The sequence below is a fragment of the Rhinoderma darwinii genome, chromosome 1 (genome assembly GCF_050947455.1).
Source record: "Rhinoderma darwinii isolate aRhiDar2 chromosome 1, aRhiDar2.hap1, whole genome shotgun sequence".
In the NCBI taxonomy this organism is placed as follows: Eukaryota; Metazoa; Chordata; class Amphibia; order Anura; family Rhinodermatidae; genus Rhinoderma; species Rhinoderma darwinii.
In genome coordinates, this window is record NC_134687.1 from 649,572,635 (window position 1) to 649,593,914 (window position 21,280).

Genomic DNA, 21,280 nt, shown 5'->3' on the forward strand with positions numbered 1-21,280 from the left:
ATAGCACAACAGAACCCCTTGTATATACTGCCACACAGCCCCCCTTGTTTATAGTACCACAAAGCCCCCCCTTGTATATAGTGCCACACAGTGCTCCCACCCCTTGTATATAGTGCTACACAGCGCTTCCACCCCTTGTATATAGAGCCACACAGCACTCCCCCTTTTATATAGTGCCACACAGCGCTCCTCCCTTGTATAGTGACACTCAGTACACCCCCTTGTATATAGTGCCACTCAATGCTTCCCCCCTTGTTTATAGTGTCACACAGCACTTCCCCCCTCTTGTATAAAGTGGCACACAGCCCCCCCCCTGTATATAGTGCTACACAGCGCTCACCCCTCCCAAAAAAACGATGGACAGAGCGCTGTACAGGCTCCAGTCGGGACGAATGCACAAACCAACACGATGCAGTGACGTCATCCCGTCGAGCTGCGCAGGGAGTCTTCCCTGCTCCTTATAGGCTGCAGGCCTAATGTGGCCTGCAGACTATAGCATTCATTTGTATCTGCTTACTAAGAATGCAGATACAAGTAAATGTGGCTGTCGCTAGCACCGGGGCCCCCTTCGGTGCTAGCGAAGCCACCAGGCATATGGGAGCCCGTGTGGTTATGTGCGGTTCGGGCGAACCGCACTAATGATGATCCGCCACTGCTTATAGCACCTGTGTATGTGTCGTACAGAGACACATAGGCAGACGCTAATAAAAATGGCTGCCCCCACAAAAGTAAAAATATTAATAAATACATATTAGGGAACATATTAAAATAAATAGAAAAAATAGGCCCATAAATTAAAGGCTATGTACACCTTTTAAAATGTTGTGTGTGTGTGTGTGTGTGTGTGTGTGTGTGATGCAACCTTGTAAATACATTTTACTAAAAATTATTTTTACTTCTTGAGATACAATTGCTTTATATCCTGTATCAGTCAGGTCAGTGGTGCTGACGGGTTCAGTGACAGCGGGTGCTTTGTGTCTCTGACACGCAGGATCTAGCTTATTATTGATCACACCTAAGTTCATAACTTATATGTGATAAAATCGCAGCAAAAAACGTGATTTAACCACACTGTGTGAATAAAGCCTACTGTTTTTTAGTGCCTTGTACAATTTTTACTTGGAGCAATTTTCATTATTGTCTTACAAATGGCGCAGTTTGGCCACAATTATTATAACAGCCGTTTTTCAAGCAATTACAAAAAGCACGGCAAAAAAGCACAATGAATAAAAAATAGTTATCATACTCTTTAAGAGGGCTCAGGAGAGACAAGTGAAGAAGGGGCAAAGAGGAATGAAAGGAGGGATGGAGTGAGTAATGGAGGGATGAAGGGAGGGAGTGAGTGATGGAGGGAGGCAGTGAGTGATGGAGGGATGAAGGGAGGGAGTGATGAAGGGAGGGAGGGAGTGATGGAGGGAGGAAGGGAGTGATGGAGGGATGAAGGGAGGGAGGGAGTGATGGAGGGATGAACGGAGGGAGTGATGGAGTGATGAAGGGAGTGATGGAGGGATGAAGGGAGGAAGTGATGGATGAAGGGAGGGAGCAAGGGAGTGATGAAGGGGGGAGCGAGGGAGTGATAAATTGAGGGAGCGACTGAAGGCGGGATGAAGAGAGGGAGGGAGTGAGTGATGGAGGAATGAAGGGAGGGAGGGAGTGAGTGATGGAGCGATGAAGGGAGGGATGAAGGGAGGGAGTGAGTGATGAAGGGAGGGGGTGATGGAGAGATGAATTGATGAAGAGATGGATTGATGAAGAGATGGAGGGAGGGATGAAGGGATGGGGGTTTGGAAAAGCACTCACCAGCTTTGGGCTCTTTACAAAGACCTGACTGGTGGGCGTGCCTTCTCCCCTGCAGATATTCTGCTTCTTCACTGTGGTAGAAGGATCTGATTGGTGGGCGGGGTCACATGGGCGTGACATCATCAAAGGTCCTTTAGCCTACTATCTAACAGTATTCGGAGCACTTTTATGTAAACCAACACAGGCAAATGTGGTGCAGGGGGCCCACAGGCTTCGGGCTCCGGTCAACCCCTATAGCTATGCCACTGCCACTAACCTCACTGCCGGTGACCGCCCTGCTCCTCTCTTCTAGGTTTGTGAAGGAATCGCTCTCCTGTTCCTCTCTGGCAGCACGCGCAGCATCGGAGATGCGTGTCCTAAACACTAGCAGATGTGTTATCGTCTGCTAGCTTTCACTATCCCGGCCAAGCCCACCCTGAAGTGCCCTTCATGCACCTTCTCCGCAGCGACAGTTAGCAGCGCAGTTGCGCTGCATAGTTTTTAAGATTATGTGTGGTTCGTGTGGTCATGGGCCCCCTGGGTGCCTCGGGCCCCGGGCAGCCGCCTTAACCGCCCATATGATGATCCACCATTGGTTGTCCCCTGTATGATCTCCATCTTCTCCTTTCTTCATAAAGACGTCTGCAGTACTAGTTCCTCCAGTTTTCTCATCTTCTCCTCCACAACTTTCCTTCTCCTGAATGACCCACCAAGGATGGACAAGAACAGGAATCAGATGAGCAGAAGAATATTAGACTTCACCTTGGAGATCATCTACCTGTTGAGCGGAGAGGTAAACATTTCTACATTATAGAACAAGTCAAACAGAGGGAAGGGACAATACATAATAGGAAGTAATAGGAAGAATCCAGTGTCCTGTATAACAGCGTCCAGACCTTCCAAGTGACGTCAAGAAGCCACCAGCAGAAAAGCTGAAGATCAGCCACCAATATGGTCGGTTATGTGTCATGTCACCAATGCAGCAATAGTAATGTTGTAGAGCAATGAGAATGACCAGGAACCAGGAGGATCAGGATGACCTCTATATAGAAACATAGAAGATGACGGCAGGAGGAGAGCACATGGTCAATCTAGTCCCCCCAATTTTCTTTCCTTTTGAGTTTTGGCCTCGTTCTATTTTCTCAATGTCTTTTTGTAGGTGAGGTCTAAGGTATTACAGATGTGGGGTCACTAGAGGTCTATACAGCGGGGTCACTTTCAACTGAGGGGGGAATACTGTGTTTAGTTCTCTAAGTGTCTCTCTTCATACACAGGAGTACACAATAGTGAAGAAGACATCGGGTGACTGTACGACTCCCATCATCCATGAGTCAGGAAGATGGAGCAATAGTCAGAGCCCCATCACAGAGCCTCCCCCTCACTCCCGGATACATGAGAAGATCTTAGAACTGATCTACAAGATGACTGAGCTGCTGACTGGAGAGGTGACACTGCTGGGAATGCTGGGAAATTCTACAGTAACAGCACTGGAGGTGTCTGGGTGATGACTGTATCATTGTATGTGTGTCAGGTTCCTATAAGGTGTCAGGATGTCACTGTCTATTTCTCCATGGAGGAGTGGGAGTATCTAGAAGGACACAAGGATCTGTACGAGGAGGTCATGATGGAGAATTACCGGCCGTGCACATCACAAGGTGAGATATAGAATTTATATATTATTATTTTATTATTGAAGTGTTAATTTCGTCATGTGAAGTATATACAGACATGTGATTCCTGATCTCCGATCACACGTTCCTTGTGAAACACAATATACAGGTTCACTGGTAGTAATGTAGAATGTAGATCCAGGCATCTGTCCGATTGTCAGCCGGGGGCAGGGAGGTATTTTCTACTTTATGTAGAATTGAGTCTCTGTCGTGTGATGATTGGTTTTCACCTTCCTCTGAATCTACTGGGATTCGTTATGTATATTAAATACTTGCATTTCCCATAATTTAACAATTATAAATCACCTTTTCTTTGAACTTTGCATTGTGCTGTTCCTCTGTTATTCCTCCTAGAAATGTATAAATGATTTGACATCTAGGTGTTACCAGCCGGGGGTGTATCCATACAATCTAACAATGTCCAATCAGTGCTGACAATATCAGAAGGTTTAGGGACACGACACTTTCACAAGGGGAATGGTAACACCCTTTTCTAAATTTAATCTTACATTTCCAGTAGGAATAACAGAGGAACGGCATAACGCAGAGTTCTGAGAAAAGATGCTCCAGAATTGTTGATTCATGGGGAATACAAGTATTTACTATACAGATGTGTGAGGAGAGCCGACAAGTCCTCTATAAAGAGTGTTTTTTGCCTTTCTCTAGATGAACTGCTAATGGAAGAAAAATAGAAAAGGAAGGATATTATAAGGCGCTGCTACGTGGCTTTTAGAAAGTACAGGAAATAGTAAGTGGAATAGTTTAAAATATATCTATTTAATATAAACAATGGTGGCTACGCGTTTCAATGCTGTACCAGCGTCTTGTTCAGGCCATATACACCACATGCAATACAGCTTCTTATATATCATAGGGTATTTAGATTCAAAGGGAGAAAAAAAAAAGTGAGAAAAACCTGCCATGGGGAGAAAAGGTCAAAGTACGATAGTGACCTCACAAACGCCATTTACGGTGAAATTTAAAACAAGGCAATTCTCTTGAAACGTAGCAACAATAAACTGCATTATAGAGTTTTATATAAGATTTTGATAATAGAAATATACAGTATATTAATTATAAACAAGTAACCAGCCAACAAATCGTTAAAAACATATAGAAACATACAATATATAAATATTTATAAAATGAAACATGTTTAGTAAATAATAGTAAATAACTTACTTTAAAATAAAAACATAAGAATGGATACATGTTTATATGTTATTATGTTTTTATTTTAAAGTAAGTTATTTACTATTATTTACTAAGCATGTTTCGTTTTATAAATATTTATATAATTATGTTTCTATATGTTTTTAACGATTTGTTGGCTGGTTACTCGTTTATAATTAATATATATTTCTATTATCAAAATCTTATATATTACTCTATAATGCAGTTTATTGTTACTATTGTTGCTACGTTTATAAGAGAATTGCCTTGTTTTAAATTTCACCGTAAATGCCGTTTGTGAGGTCACGATCGCACTTTGACCTTTTCTCCCCTTGGCGGGTTTTTCTCCCTTTTTTTTCTCCCTTTGAATCTAAATGCCCTATGATATATAAGAAGCTGTATTGCATGTGATGTATATGGCCTGAGGAAGACGCCGGTACAGCGTTAAAATACGTAGCCACCATTGTTTATATTAAATAGATATAATTTAAGCTATTCCACTTGCTATTTCCCACCTGGTACTTTCTATCAGCCACGTAGCAGCGCCTTATAATATCCTTCCTTTTCTATTTTTCTTCCATTATCTTGTCACGTGGTGACGGTACGGTCAACCGGTTTGGATCGTGGCAGCAGCACTTGGGGATCATTCTTGTGATTACCTTTCCAATATTGTTCCTACACAATATCTAGGTGAGCATGGAATGTTACTACCTTTAGCTTGCATAATCTGATTGACCTGCACTATGTGGCGCCTTGCTTTTTGCTCTTATTTCCACTTCTAGATGAACTGGGGTTTGTAAGTCTAGAAAGTTTAAACTTGATGGACATGTTTAACCCAATAACTATGTAACTATGTAAAATGTCTCTCTTTGTCTATCCCGATTAGCCCTAACATTAAAACCACCTGCCTAATATTGTGTAGGTCGCCCCCGTGCTGCCAAAACAGCTCTGACCCATGGAGACGTGGCATCTCCATGCTATCTGGCACAAGGCGTTAGCAGATCCTTCAAGTCCTGTAAGTTGTGAGGTGCGTCCTCCATGGATCGGACTTGTTTTTGCAGAACATCCTACAAATAATCGATCAGATTGAGATCTGGGGTATTTGGAGCCAAGTCAACCATTCCTGATCAATATTTACAGTGTGGCGAGGGCATTATCCTGCTGGAAGAGGGCACTGCCCTTAGGAATAACGCTGCCATAAGGGGATACTTGTCTGCAGCAATGTTTAGGTAGGTGGTACGTGTCACATTTACATGAATGCCAGTACCAGCAAAATATTGCCCAGATCATCACACTGCCTCCGCCCACTTGTCTTCTTCCCATCATTCATCCTGCTGCCATCTGATTCCCATGTAAGCGACGCACCCGGCCGTCCACATGATGTAAAAGAAAATGGGATTTATCAGACCAGGCCCCCTTCTTCCATTGCCCAGTTCTAATACTGTCTATTGTAGGCGCTTTTTATGGTGAACAGGGGTCAGCATGGTCTGCGGCTACACAGCTCCATACGCAGTAAGCTGCGATGTTCTGCATGTTCGAACACCTTTCTACTATAGCCAGCAGTGACTTTTTCAGTAAGTTGTCATACAGTAACTCTTCAGTAGGTTGGGACCAGATGAGCTCACCACGCACATTAATGAGTCTTGACCGCCAATCACCCTGTTGCCGGTACACCGGTTGTCCTTCCTTGGAGCACTTTTGGTAGGTATGAATCTTCACGTACCAGAAACGCCCCTGAAACTGGCAGTTTTGGGGATATTCTGACTAATTTGGTCTTTGTCATTTTACACATCTCCGTATTTCAGACACATTAACTTAAAGAACTGACTGTTCACTTTCCGTCTAATATCCCCCCCCCCCCCCCCCCGTTGTCAGGTGCCATTGTCACGAGATCATCAATGTTCTTCACCTCACCTGTCAGTGGTTTTAATGTTATGGCTGATCGGTGTATATATGGAGGAGGACAGTGGGGATCGTCTCTATCATGGTGATGTCATGGTTTCACAGAAAACCAACTAACGGTTAACCCCTTCCCCCTGCTGGCATTCTGGGCCCTAATGTCCAAGCCATTTTTTAGATTTTTCCATTGTCACATTCGAAGAGCTGTAACTTTTTTATTTTTGCGTCGGCATAGCTGTATAAGGTCTTGTTTTTTGCGGGACGACTTGCAGTTTTTATTGGTACCATTTGAGAGTAGATGCGACTTTTTGATCACTTTCTATCACATTTTTTTTAAGTCAGGATTAACAGAAAACAGCAATTTTTCCATTGTTTTTTATTTTATTTTTTTACGGCGTTCACAGTGCGGGTTAAATAATGTAACAGCTTTATAGTCGGGGTCGTTACGGACGCGGCGATACCAAATATGTGTAACTTTTTTGCTTTATTGTAGTTTTTTTTAATAGTAAAGCATTTTGTAAGGGGAAAAGCTGGGTTTTTCATTTTTTTTTTTTTCACTTTTTTTTAAAATTAACTTTATTAAACTTTTTTTACTTTTTTACTAGTCCCACTAGGGGACTTCCCTATCCTCCGATCGCTATTATAATACACTGCAATACTTTTGTATTGCAGTGTATTACTGCCTGTCCGTTTAAAACGGACAGGCATCTGCTAGGTCATGCCTGCGGCATGATCTAGCAGGCAATCGCTGCAGGCAGACCTGGGGGTCTTTATTAGACCCCCGGCTGCCATAGAAGACACAGACACTCGGCGATTTTATCGCCGGGTGTCAGTGAGATGAGAGGGAGCTCCCTCCCTCTCTCCAAAACCATTCAGATGCGGTGCTCGCTATTGTGCACCGCATCTGAAGGGTTAAACAGGTGAGATCGATACTAATATCGATCTCACCCGGCAGAGCAGGGATGCCCCCAGCCCTCAGCTGCTTCTGGCAGCTGACAGCAGGGAGATTTCACGGCTCCCTGCTCTGTTTACTTTATTCTAATGCAGCGACGTAGTTTGGCGGCGCTCTAGAATAAAGCCCACTAATGACCGCCGTAAAAAGACGTATCGGCGGTCATTAAGGGGTTAATGTAATCATAAATATTATTTTTTTCCACATTCGCCGAAACAGCAACAAGGAAAGGAAACTTGGGGGAATATAACCGTAGAGCTTCCTCCAACACCTCAGTGGTTTCACATCCCTTGTAGAGTGGAAACTTGGAGTAGTTGTTTTCCTTACTACAGGTACTTTGTCTGATTGTGGGTTCCCTCTCAAAAATTTTTGATTTCCCATATAAGAAATGACCTGGTACTATTTTGGTTGGCACGGGGCTCTTATTGCGTCCGGCCAATTTCATGTGTATTCACATCATTAGGAGGCAAATGCAATTGAATACTGTGGTGGAGCAGAAAGCCGTTGGTTCCCCACCATTCACTCTGGTAGGCCACAATAGACCTGCGGCTTACAAAGCACTGGGACCGTGCACAGGTGGTGAGAAGCACAACATTGTAATTTCGGCTCTGATCAGTAAACATAGAAGTGTAGAGAGAAGTGTCTGATATATACACCGCATTCCAAATTATTATGCAAATGTTATTTTTCCCTGATTTTCCTAAATAGTCGATGAAAATGACAGTCAGTATAATCTTCAAGCCATCAACCGTTGGAGTATAATGCAAATTTTATTGAACAAATCTCCTAATGATAACAGATTTTTTTTTAGAAGTAAAAAACTCAAAATGCACTGTTTAAAATTATTATGCACAACAGAGATCAAAACATTTTAAAGGTTTTAAAGAAAACTAAAATGGTAATTTATTGAATTTGCAGCATCAGGAGGTCATATTTACAGAAATCAAAACCTCTTTCAATCAAAAAAAACTTAACCGGCCAAGTTACATGTTAACATAGGACCCCTTCTTTGATATCACCATCACAATTCTTGCATCCATTGAATTTGTGAGTATTTGGACAGTTTCTGCTTGAATATGTTTGCAGGATGTCAGAATAGCCTCCCAGAGCTTCTGTTTTGATGTGAACTGCCTACCACCCTCATAGATATTTTGCTTGAGGATGCTCTAAAGGTTCTCAATAGGGTTGAGGTCAGGGGAACATGGGGCCCCACCATGAGTTTCTCTCCTTTTATGCCCATAGCAGCCAATGACACAGAGGTATTCTTTGCAGTATGAGATGGTGGATTGTCATGCATGAAGATAATTTTGCTACGGGAGGCACGGTTCTTCTTTTTGTACCATGGAAGAAAGTAGTCATTCATAAACTCTACGTACTTTGCAGAGGTCATTTTCACACCGTCAGGGACCCTAAAAGGGCCTACCAGCTCTCTCCCCATGATTCCAGCCCAAAACATGACTCCGCCACCTCCTTGCTGACGTCGCAGCCTTGTTGGGACATGGTGGCCATTCACCAACCATCCACTACTCCATCCATCTGGACCATCCAGGGTTGCACAGCACTCATCAGTAAACAACACGGTTTGAAAATTAGTCTTCATGTATTTCTGAGCCCACTGCAGCCGTTTCTGCTTGTGAGCATTGTTTGGGGTGACCGAATAATAGCTTTATGCACACTTGCGGGACTCCAGAGGCACCAGCGGCTTCAAATACCTGTTTGCTGCTTTGCAATGGCATTTTAGCAGCTGCTCTCCTAATCCTATTAATTTGTCTGGCAGAAACCTTCCTCATTATGCCTTTATCTGAACGAACCCGTCTGTGCTCTGAATCAGCCACAAATCTTTTCACAGTACGATGATCACGCTTAAGTTTTCTTGAAATATACAATGTTTTCATACCTTGTCCAAGGTAATGCACTATTTCACGCTTTTCAGCAGCAGAGAGATCCTTTTTCTTTCCCATATTGCTTGAAACCTGTGGTCTGCTTAATAATGTGGAACATCCTTCTTAAGTAGTTTTCCTTTGATTGGGCACACCTGGCAAACTAATTATCACAGTTGTCTGAGATTGATTACAGTGATCCAAAAAGCCCTTAGTCACAATACCATCCATGAGTTTAATTGAAAAACTAACACTTAAATCCAATGTGCATAATAATTTGGAACACGGTGTAGACCTATATGCAGTAGTCATGTATTCAGTCACTGTGTGTTTCCTACAGATGGATCCAGTAGGAGAAATCCACCAGGGAGATGTCCCAGTCCTCTGTATTCCCAGGACTGTCCAGAGGAAAATCACAATGTCCCAGAGAATCATCAGGTAGATGAAGCTGAGCCCTATACCAGATCTATATAGGGGGGGGGGGGTGTGGAGCTTTTTGGTCCTGCAGTCATAGATGTGGTCATAGATTTTGGTGGTTTCTTATGTTGATCTGTTAGATTATTCGCACTCTCTGCTGTATTGTACTGAATTGTTACATATGTGATATCAGGGGGAAGATCTGACTAATAATAAAGCAGAGGATGAAGCAGAAGAAGAGGGGATGAGGGGTGATCAACTGTGTAACAGTGAAGTGGAGGAGGAAATTCCAGGAGGTGTTACCACAGGTAAGTAATAATGATATTAGAAAGTGAATTGGGAGGTTTGTTAAGGTGGGGTTCCTCCTTAGTTCTACATTACAGTAACACTTCAGACAGTGTGTTATACGTAGTGCAGGACCTGAGGGAGCTGTGACTGCACATAGAAGTTCTCTACAAGGTGTTCTATGGATCCTGTCATTCACTAGGCTTAGTATCAGATTTTGGGGGGCACCAGCTGCGATTAACAGCCGGGATCTAACAAAACTAAGTTTAACCACCTGAGCACCGAGATCAATGCTGATGGGCGGCTCTCATTGACATTTCCAGCCTTGTACTGTATGAGAAACCCTCACAGTGTCAGTTTTTAGTGGCGTTTTTCCTGTCTTTTTTTTTTCAGGCAGATGTTACATGACAGTTTATAGTAAAATATAAAATGTACTGCACACAATGTTGTTTTTTCTGCTCTTTTGGTGAGTGTTTTGCTTCCGTGGCATTTTTATCAAAATGCAGCATGCTCCTCTATAGAACCTGAAAAACGGCAGAAAAAAAAATGTTACAAATGTAGGAATAAAAAAAACAAAAAACTCCAGATGAGACGCTTGTAAAACATACATTAAATTCATGGCGTCTTCAACAACTGAAGAATTGACACGTAGCAAATTTCTGTGACTTTTTACATTCATCTGTTGTATGAGGTTTGCAGAAATTCATGCACAGAAACTTTTCTATTCGCATGAGTCTCATCTGCAGAAGTTTCTGTAACAAATCTGCCAGGTGTGAATTTACTATAAATGTCAGTACATTGTGGAGGAACTACATACCGCTAATCACTTAGATTTTGTGGGAATGGGTTAAACATCATTTTGTTATAGTCAAGAACAAAAAACATACATTTTGGTCCTTTTTTAATTTATTTGGTTCAACCATGACTAATCCCCTAATAATAACAACATCTGAGAATATCCTCATTATAGTTCTATATTTAATATGAGGCTGGGAAAGAATTGAGGAACTATTAGAAAACACACGATGACAACTCTGCACACAAGTCACAAGGAAATTTTTTAATTTTTTTGTGGCAGTAATCCAATCTTTCAGATCCATGATTATTAGGAAGCTCGTATTTCACATGTAATTATTGCACATCCCATGAAGTTTCAGTGATGATCACCTGCACTCAGAGGCCACTTCATCAGGTCCACCTTATTAGAACTTGATAGGACCCTCTTTCCTCTTAGAACAGCCTGAATTCTTAGTGGAATGGAATAACAATGTACTGGAAACCTTCATTACAGATTCTGATTGCTAACCTCACTCTGTATATTCCTCTACATCCTAAAGATGTTCTATAAAATTGAGATCTGGTGACTGTTCAGCCTTTAGGATATACAGACCTCAATGTCATGTCCGTGAATTAGGCTGGAGATGTGTGCTTTGTGTCATGACACATTATCTGTGACCAAGATTAGATTATCAATGATAATATTAATTTCTTGCAATAAAGTGATTTCCAATTTATATTAAAGGGTCAAATGTGTTGGCAGAGGACAGGTGGGTGTTATGGAATTGCAAGTTAAGCGATTACCCAAAGGCTGCTGGAGACTGCCGGGAGAGAGCGTGAAAATAAAACCGCAACCTCAAATCCGTCACAACGCTGATAGACAGAATCTAAGGCTACTCTAAGGTTTTAACCAGAGCCGACTGCAAGGTGGGATGGTCTTTGCAGCATAGAACCCAGGTTGTTTTAGCAGAATTCAGTGTTGGATAAGAGGTGCAATGCTGGCAAACCTGAACAGGATAACCAGACAGCCAGAGGGTCAACAGAAAGCCCTAAACAGAGCAAGTGGAAATCAGTTACAGCAGAGGTCAGAACCAGCCATTAGCAGATAATCAAAATTGGTAAACAAGGGGTTAATGAGGGACAAGCCGAGGTCAGTTTCCAATAAGTCCAGAAGTCAGAAGTACAGGGAGTGTCAGAGCTTGATCAGAACACCAGAAGACTAGGAAAATAACAAGCAAAGACCAGGTGGAGGAAGCCAGGTATAACTACAGCCCCACACCTAATTGGCAGAAAGACAGAGAAAAGAGATAGGCTCAAAGTAAAACAGAACCGCCCAGAAGCTAGAACAGTAGTCATGGTGATCTTAAGGGAACAGGCGTTTTCCTAACAGTGGGATTGTCAGACAAGTTTATGGTTTTTTAAATATTATTTTTTTCAAGTTAAGGTTTATGTAATATAAGTAATGACTGGGTGTAGGCCAGAATCCCAGACTTTATCATTGATAGATTTTAAAGCACACCTATGTTTTTAAAAGTTCAAAATAGTCACGCTCCTCAGTCCCAAACGATGTTATGATGTCGTACCCGCATTTTAGAACTTTGAAAATTTTTGCAAATCTGTACAATTTTGCCACTATTTTTGTGAGGTCACTGCAAAATGCCGCGATTTCCTGCAATCCTCTTTAAAAGACAAATTTTTAGCATGACGTGAGAACCCCGTGCATGCAGCTTATTAGTAATTATTGAGAAATACTTACAGCAAACAGACATCTAGGGCAAAGTGCACATGGGAGACCGAGAAATGCTGGGACGGAAAACATCTTTAACAAAGCTGACCGAGATGCAAGCAGCTACTGCAAGGATTACATGAGAGAGTTCAGGCAGGCTATGAGTACAGATTCACTGTATTTTAACGATATATATTGTGCTCCCACAAATATGAACATTTGAAAATTCACTGAAGTGATAAATGAGTAAAATGTATAATTTTTATTTCATAGCTATCTAAAAACAGGGGTACAATCACCACTGTGAAAAGCCCAACCGTGTATTTAAAAACGTATTAAACAGAATACTCCCAGTCCTAGTTCGTTTGCGAACCCTTAATGACTGGGTATGTAAACAGAGATATCAAAATATGGAATCAGCGTATAACATTGGTAAAGCAGTGGTTTGGACAGGACAGGGTTTCACACAGGAGCCTGCGTTAACCGCACCAGATTCTCCCAATGTACAGATGCACAACAATGCCACTGCTCCCTACGCAAGATTCCCTCACTTCACCCGACCCTACGCGTTTCTATACTTATCATCAGGGGTCTGTCAGTCTGGCCAGGATGCCAGCGATATATCTTCAGCAGCAGATATTCTACTGCACAACACGGAAGCATGCACGCATAGATGTCAGCGGCATACTTCACTCTGGGACTCTGAGTCACTATGAACTGAATACTCCGCCCCCTGGCTCCGGCAGCATACATCAAACAGCCAATCACACTGGCCCAGCACATCCATGATGCTAAACCATGTGACTCCCGGCTGTCAGCTGACATACCCGGAAGTAACAATGTAAACAACACAGAGCATGCGGACTCAATGGGAGGCTGTAGAAGTATCTATTTACTACACAAAGCCTCATGCTATTCAAGGATGGAGTATAACACTATAAGGTTGGATATATGTTGCGGATCAGCTCAGGGCCGCAATTGGACTACCACGATAGGAGCACCTACCCTGAAAATACATAATATATGGATAGAAGAACGACGTAATTGTAAACCTCACTTAAAACATTTGACACACTCCTGGACTCAATTGCCATACCTGCTACTTATTGATTGATATATTACAAGTGACTACACTGGGACTAGGAATGCATTACCATACCCCCACCCAGAGGACCAAAAAAGCCCTATGACTTGATATGGATAGTATATTAAATAAAACAGGTATAATTTGTTTGCTCGTTTAAACCTTCAGGATGTACGCAAGCCAATCTGTAAATCCATTGGGCCTCTTTACGCAGAATGAGGTTATGCCAATCCCCTCCCCGTTTAGGAGGACGTACCAATTCAATTGCCTGAAATTTTAAACATTCTGCCCTGCCTTGATGTTTTGCATGCACATGTTTTGATATGGAAGTATCTCTTTCATTTGTAACATCTCCAACATGTTCCCTAATTCGGCGCCGAAACTGCCGTATCGTCTTGCCCACGTAATTCAGTGGGCACGGACATGTGATTAAATAGACAACTCCAGCCGTTTTGCAGTTCACAAAATCTCGGATATCATACTCAACCTTGGTGGTAACACTTTTGAATTTTTTTCCACTTTGAATGAAATCACAGGCTCTACAACTACCACATCTGTGTGTACCCGGTATCTGCCTGTCTAACCAAGTACCCTTTTGGATTATTGGATAAAAACAGCTCTACATCACCCTATCCCTGATGTTTTTACCTCTACGGAACGTGACTGAAGGCCATTGTGTTATCTGATCCGCCAAGTCCGCATCGGCTTCTAGGATACGCCAATACCTCTTGAGGATTTCCATGATCTCAGATTGTTTGGAGTCAAAAGTACCTATGAGCCTAGTGACCCTTTCCTCTTGACGTTGTCTAGGGACTAAAAGGCTCTGCCTATCTGCATCCCTCGCTCCCTCATAGGCCTTTCTAATTACCCCCTTAGGGAAGCCCCTCTCCTTCAATCTGTTGGTGAGGTCATGTGCCTGTGACTCAAAATCGTCCATTGAACTACAATTTCGGCGTACTCTCATGAATTGGCCTCTGGGAATCCCACGTTTGAGGGGATAGGGGTGACAACTGCTCCATTGTAGGAAACTATTGGTTGCTGTCTCCTTTCGGTGTACTTTAGTACGTATTGTGCCTTCCTTAGTTTTAATTATCTTAAGATCTAAAAAAGATAATTCCTGATCACTGATTTCACATGTGAACCTGAGCCCTAGATCGTTTGTATTAAGGGCTGCCACAAAATTATTGAATTCCTCCACTGTGGAATTCCAGAGCAACAACACGTCATCAATATATCTAATCCAGATACCTATTGATGAAGTCCATTTGACAAATTTATCCCCAAAGACAACTGTCTCTTCCCACCAACCAAGAAACAAGTTTGCATAAGTGGGAGCAGTGGGACTCCCCATTGCTGTACCACGTTGCTGATGAAAAATACGGTCTTCAAAGATAAAAACATTCCTTTCTAACACAAAGTGTAATAATTGCAAAACAAGCTGGTTATGAGCCACATATTGAGTGCCCCTAGATTTTAGAAAGTATTCCACTGCTTCACAGCCAAGTCTATGTGGAATGGAGGAATACAAAGCCTCCACATCCAAACTCGCCAGAAATGTATTTTGTTCCAAAGTGATACCCTCAATTTGTTTTAAAACATCCATGGTATCACGTACATATGATGTGAGACCTAGCACAAACGGACGCAGCACCTGGTCTATATATGTACTCACATTCTGGGTAAGATTATTAATACCTGATACAATGGGTCTACCACGTAGGGGAGGATAGCCCTTGTGGATTTTTGGCAGGCTATAAAAGCATGCCATAATAGGAAATTGAGGAAATAGAAAGTTGAATTCGCTAGCACTGATCAAAGACCTGCTCTTTGCATCCCGCAGTATACCTAAAAGCTCCTTCTTGAACACTGCTGTGGGGTTATCTTTTAGAATGGTGTAACAGTCAGGATTGAGCAAAATGTCCTCACACATTTTCTTATAGTCTTCTCGACTCATGACCACAATGTTCCCACCCTTATCGGATGCTTTTAGAATGATATTACGTCTTTTTTCCAAAGTGGTAAGAGCTACACGTTCAGACCAAGACAGATTGTTATCAATGCCCCTCATATCCTGACTCAAAGCTTTGATCTCTTCACCCACCAAATCTACGAACAGATCTACGTTGGTAAAATCTCCCAATGGCGGCAACTTCCTACTTCTAGTTCTTAGATTAGTAAAAGGACCCAGTCCTGGGGTTCTACTTGATTCTTCAAGTAACCCTTCCAGTGCTTCTAGTCCTTCTAAATCAGATTCCTCTAGACCCATTTCCAGACATTTTTTCCTGTTTTAATGTTTAAAAAACTTAATCCATTTTAATTTACGAGCAAACAAATTCAAATCCTTGATCCAGGTAAATGAATCAAATTTTACTGTGGGGACAAATGAAAGTCCCTTCTCTAAAAGCATGATCTCAGATGGACTCAGAATATGTTCCGATAAATTAATTATTTGTAACTTATCCGTTCCTATTCCCTTTATAAATCCTTTTGTCCCCTCAGCATGTAGCGGGAAATGGGGGGATTGTTGGATAAAAAATTATTACTGCCACTGTTGGAAGAAGCTCTGGCTCGGCCTCTATTCCTACCTCTGGCACCTCCCCTAAATTTTTGTCTACCACCACCAGTCCCATAGAATGGGCCTACTCTTTCAGAGTCTGTTGTTTCACTCTCAGATGTAGAGGGGTCAGATTCTCTTTGACCCCTATTTCCCTGCTGATGTTGTTGTTGTTGCTGATTAACAAAATCATAAGCTTTTTTCTCCCTAAATTCCTGCAGATCTCTCTGGAACTGGAAGTGCTTACGCTCTTTTAGATGACAAGTAAACCTCTCTAAGGATTGTTGCAAGGTTTTATCCTTTTTATCAAAACCTGGGGTATCAACCAGAGTCTTGACTGTCTCAATCTCTTTTTTCAGTTCCACACTGATGTGATCAAACTGAATAATCTCTTCCTCAACCAAAATTTGCATAAGTCTCAGTGAACTCCCTGTAATCTCCTGCTCCCACCTCTCTTTAATGTTAGGTGTCTTTAATCTGGGGGCTGGGGTAATAGGTAATCTGAGGCCTCTAGGCACTATTTTGTTCTTAAAATAGTTCTCTAGACTCTGGATTTCCCACCAACTTCTTGTATAATCCTTGTGTAATCTAGTAAGGTTTTTAAAAGTGGATTTAAGGGACACACCCTGCATTGTATACGCCAGTTCACACTCAGAGAAGACGCTTTTTGCCTCACTCATCCATCCTTCTGTATTTAGGTCAGAGAGTGCAAAGGCTGCCATACCCAGATATATTAAATTGTATAATGAACTGTACTAATTCGTAATAATTCACTGTATTTTAACGATATATATTGTGCTCCCACAAATATGAACATTTGAAAATTCACTGAAGTGATAAATGAGTAAAATGTATAATTTTTATTTCATAGCTATCTAAAAACAGGGGTACAATCACCACTGTGAAAAGCCCAACCGTGTATTTAAAAACGTATTAAACAGAATACTCCCAGTCCTAGTTCGTTTGCGAACCCTTAATGACTGGGTATGTAAACAGAGATATCAAAATATGGAATCAGCGTATAACATTGGTAAAGCAGTGGTTTGGACCCTCGTTCACACAGGAGCCTGCGTTAACCGCACCAGATTCTCCCAATGTACAGATGCACAACAATGCCACTGCCCCCTACGCAAGATTCCCTCACTTCACCCGACCCTACGCGTTTCTATACTTATCATCAGGGGTCTGTCAGTCTGGCCAGGATGCCAGCGATATATCTTCAGCAGTAGCCCCTATACCCCTGAAGACGCTACGTCGGTAGCAAAACATGTCGGGGGGGCTCTTTTGAATTTTTAACTCTGGTCCTGCTGGTCTCTTAGTAATTTAACTTACAACGTGGTGCTGCGGTCTGCAGCTGTTAGCACCTTGCTTCTTTGAATAACCACACATTGCACTATGCTGATCTCTATCAGCAATGGACCAGGAATTTTAACTTCTATGTAGTCTGTTGATGGTCGTCTATACCAATTAAAACGTTATATTTTAATTTTGGTGGTTGGGAAACAAGGGTTCTGTTTGCCGGTAGGCACTCTATACACTTTAGCAGGGAGAGGCACCCACATTTTCTGCATTCTGTCTACTCTTCCCTCTAACTAGAGACTGAATTTGTAGGACAACCGAGGGTGGAGAACAAATTATAGAAAAGGAGTCACCTAGTAGCAGTAACTTCATACAGACTTTGCAAGGATAAAACAGAATTTTTTTGAAGATTAACACAAGGTTTTTAATGAAAAGTCTGTTTAAAGTGTCTTTTGAAGATTTATAAGGCTGGAATTAGGCATTCAGTTTTTGTGGCAGTATTTCCTGCATTTTTTCGAGCCAAAGCCAGTGGTGGTTTTGAAGGGAAAGGCTCAAACCTTTCCTTCCTGCTGGATCCACTTCTGATTGACTATAATAATAATAAAAAAAGAAAAAAAAACTGCATGCAGCCTAATAGGTCATAAATGTGTTTACTTTGTGTTTTGAAAAATATAAAAATCACAAAATTCATTTTTAATCCTAACAGAAGATGCCAATGAGAACTTGATCAATTATGAAGTAGAAGATGAAGATATCAAGCAGCAGTCTTCAGGAGAAAACCTGATTACCATTAATTTACATCCAGGACGTCACAGTACAGATCTGTTATATATTTCCCCTAATCATGAGGAACCTTCTACTGACCAATCCCAGATTGTTACCACAAATACAGCTCAAAAAGGGGGTACAAGATTTCAATGTGGTAAACAGGTCACAAAAATCTCAGGTCTTTTTAAGCACAGTAGGATTCACACAGGGGAGAAGCCATATTCATGCTCAGAATGTGGGAAAAGTTTTTCATATAAATCAAGTCCTGATGTACATGAGAGAAGTCATACAGGAGATGAGCCCTATTCATATTCAGAATGTGGCAAATGTTTTACATACAAATCACATCTTGTTATACATGAGAAAATACACACAGGAGGGAAGCCGTATTCATGTTCAGAATGTGGGAAATGTTTTACATACAAATCACATCTTGTTATACATGAGAAAATACACACAGGAGAGAAGCCGTATTCATGTTCAGAATGTGGAAAATGTTTTTCATATAAATCAAGTCTTGTTACACATGAGAGAAGACACACAGGAGAGAATTCATTTTCATGTTCAGAATGTGGGAAAAGTTTTAAATATAAATCAAATCTTGTTACACATGAGAGAAATCACACAGGAGAGAATCCATTTTCATGTTTGGAATGTGGGAAATGTTTTTCATATAAATCAAGTCTCTTTATACATGAGAGAAGTCACACAGGAGAGAAGTCATTTTCATGTTCAGAATGTGGAAAAAGTTTTAGATATAAATCAAATCTTGTTGTACATGAGAGAAGTCACACAGGAGAGAAGCCATATTCATGTTCAGAATGTGGGAAATGTTTTACACATAAATCACATCTTGTTATACATGAGAGAAGTCACACAGGACAGGAGCTGTATTCATGTTCAGAATGTGGGAAATGTTTTACAGATAAATCACATCTTGCTGTACATGAGAGAAGTCACACAGGGGAGAAGCCGTATTCATGTTCAGAATGTGGGAAATTTTTTCCATATAAATCAAGTCTTGTTGTACATAAGAGAACTCACACAGGGGAGAAACTGTATTCATGTTCAGAATGTGGGAAATGCTTTTCACGAAATGCAACTCTTATTACACATGAGAGAAGTCACACAGGAGAGAAGCCATATTCATGTTCAGAATGTGGGAGATGGTTTACACAAAAATCACATCTTGTTATGCATGAGAGAATTCACACAGGAGAGAGGCCATATTTATGTTCAGAATGTGGGAGATATTTTACACGAAAATCACATCTTGTTATACATGAGAGAAGTCACACAGGGGAGAAACCATATTCATGTTTAGAATGTGGGAAATGCTTTTCACGAAAATCAATTCTAGTTAGACATGAGAAAACTCACGGAGGGGAGAAGTCATTTTGATGTTCTATATATGGAAAATGTTCCCATGGAAATAAAAATGTTAAACTCATCAGAGAATAAAAGAAAAATATATTCTTGTTTGGATGTGGTTAAAACTATAAGAGCAAAAAAGGATTTTTAACTCAACAGGTTATTCACAGACTATAAACCCTTGGCGACGCAGCCAATTATGGACTTGTGAACACAGCCCCATTGCTTTAAAATCTGATGTGTCACTTTGTGAGATTAATTTAAATGTCCTTTAACCTTCCCGATATCTGCCGCGTAGCAATGTTGGAAAAGCATTTCCACCAACCGCTGTACATGTATGATGGGGAGTCTGCACATCACCAGCGGGTGTCAGCTGTACAGTTCTGGCCAAAAGTTTTGAGAATTACACCAATTTTGGTTTTCACAAAGTTTGCTGCTTCGGTTTTTATTGTGGCGATTTGCATAAAAGGGGTTGGCCAGTTTACTATGAAAGGCTTTTAATATGTGGCTGGAGGCAAAACAAGACACTTACTAATATAAACTCTGCAGCCCGTCTGCCTTTTTCTCCAGTTTAAGAAAGCCATGCCCCAGCCTATCCCCCTCCATCATGCCACCCTCGTCCATAGTAGCACGCGATGTTGGCAGGCAGAAGACTGATCTCACCCATGCCTAAACTATATTGAATTTCTGGCCCCTCTTCTGCGCTTGCGCTGGTTTCTGACTCGTCCAGAAACCGTGCAAGTGCACAATGGATACTCTTCGGGTGCCATCTGTGCATGTCCTTCTTTTAAGTTCATTATTTACACGTGCGATCAGCCTGTCAGTTCAGGATGATCGCACAGGAATTTAGGTGAAAGCACAGAAATATCACTGTCAATAAATTTAAGTATAAAGTTCCCAGCTAGTAACTTAGAGAGAGGCTCTACCCGGGCTACCCAGGGTCCATCCTATATTCCCGGTCCGGTGACAGGCAGCGCACAGATATTGGAGCGTCAAACATTGGCTGCCTTCACCGATTGCAGTGAGAAATGCTCAGTGTCCTGGCTTCCCCCCCCTGCCCCCACACATTCCAGGAGCAATAGGTCATCAAAGGCCTCTCCTACACTCCACGCAACCTGCTACATACTACTGTGGCTTCGATATCCTGACTAGTTATCTAGCGCAACGCAAAAGACTTGCACAAAGGCACCGAACCCTCTGTTCGGGGACTGGCCTGCAACCTTACCAGCTTCTATCCTGAGCTGCCATCTGCGGGCCGTCGGGCTCACTCACCTCCCGACGTCCGCAGACATGGATCTGTGAGCGCTGGCCTCCGTCTCACTCCTAGGAGAGGACAGCGCTCACTTCCGCTCCGTCCGACTGGGTCCCTTAGGGTGCGTGCGCACGCTCGCGCCCGCTCTTAAAGGGCCAGCGCGCGCACATGAAAATAATGATCATTAACCCACATGACTTCCTGCTCTATAAGAACGCCCCAGCCCTTCTGTTCCTTGCCTGAGCGTTGTTAGTCTTTCCCAGTCTGTCTCGCAAACGGTCCCTTTGTGTCTCCCGTTCCCGCTGTTACCCGTGCCCTGTTACCGTTCCTGTATTCCGCATTGTTCCTGTGCCTACCCGTGTTCAAGTGCCATCTGCCACGTCAAGTGCCATCT

The 21,280-nt window shown here is 42.1% G+C and overlaps 3 protein-coding genes and 1 pseudogene across 4 annotated transcripts in view; 2 read left to right on the forward strand and 2 right to left on the reverse strand.

Annotated features, from left to right (window-relative positions):
• The window catches only part of LOC142665091 (oocyte zinc finger protein XlCOF29-like), a 134,858-nt gene extending 131,574 nt beyond the window's left edge, over nt 1-3,284 (forward strand). Inside the window, exons 2-3 of the mRNA XM_075844639.1 lie at nt 2,418-2,572; nt 3,054-3,284. Of these exons, the coding sequence (XP_075700754.1) occupies nt 2,495-2,572; nt 3,054-3,284 (309 nt within the window). The 5' untranslated portion in view covers nt 2,418-2,494. The remainder of the gene's footprint in view (nt 1-2,417; nt 2,573-3,053) is intronic.
• Nucleotides 1-21,280, reverse strand: part of LOC142698297 (uncharacterized) — a 617,727-nt pseudogene that overhangs the window by 342,636 nt on the left and 253,811 nt on the right.
• The window catches only part of LOC142675554 (oocyte zinc finger protein XlCOF29-like), a 445,104-nt gene that overhangs the window by 165,382 nt on the left and 258,442 nt on the right, over nt 1-21,280 (reverse strand). The window lies entirely within an intron of this gene.
• Nucleotides 3,404-19,668, forward strand: LOC142665098 (uncharacterized). Its single transcript, XM_075844648.1, has 2 exons — nt 3,404-3,434; nt 18,202-19,668. Exons 1-2 carry the CDS (start codon nt 3,404-3,406, stop codon nt 19,662-19,664), a joined length of 1,494 nt encoding a protein of 497 aa, XP_075700763.1. The 3' UTR covers nt 19,665-19,668.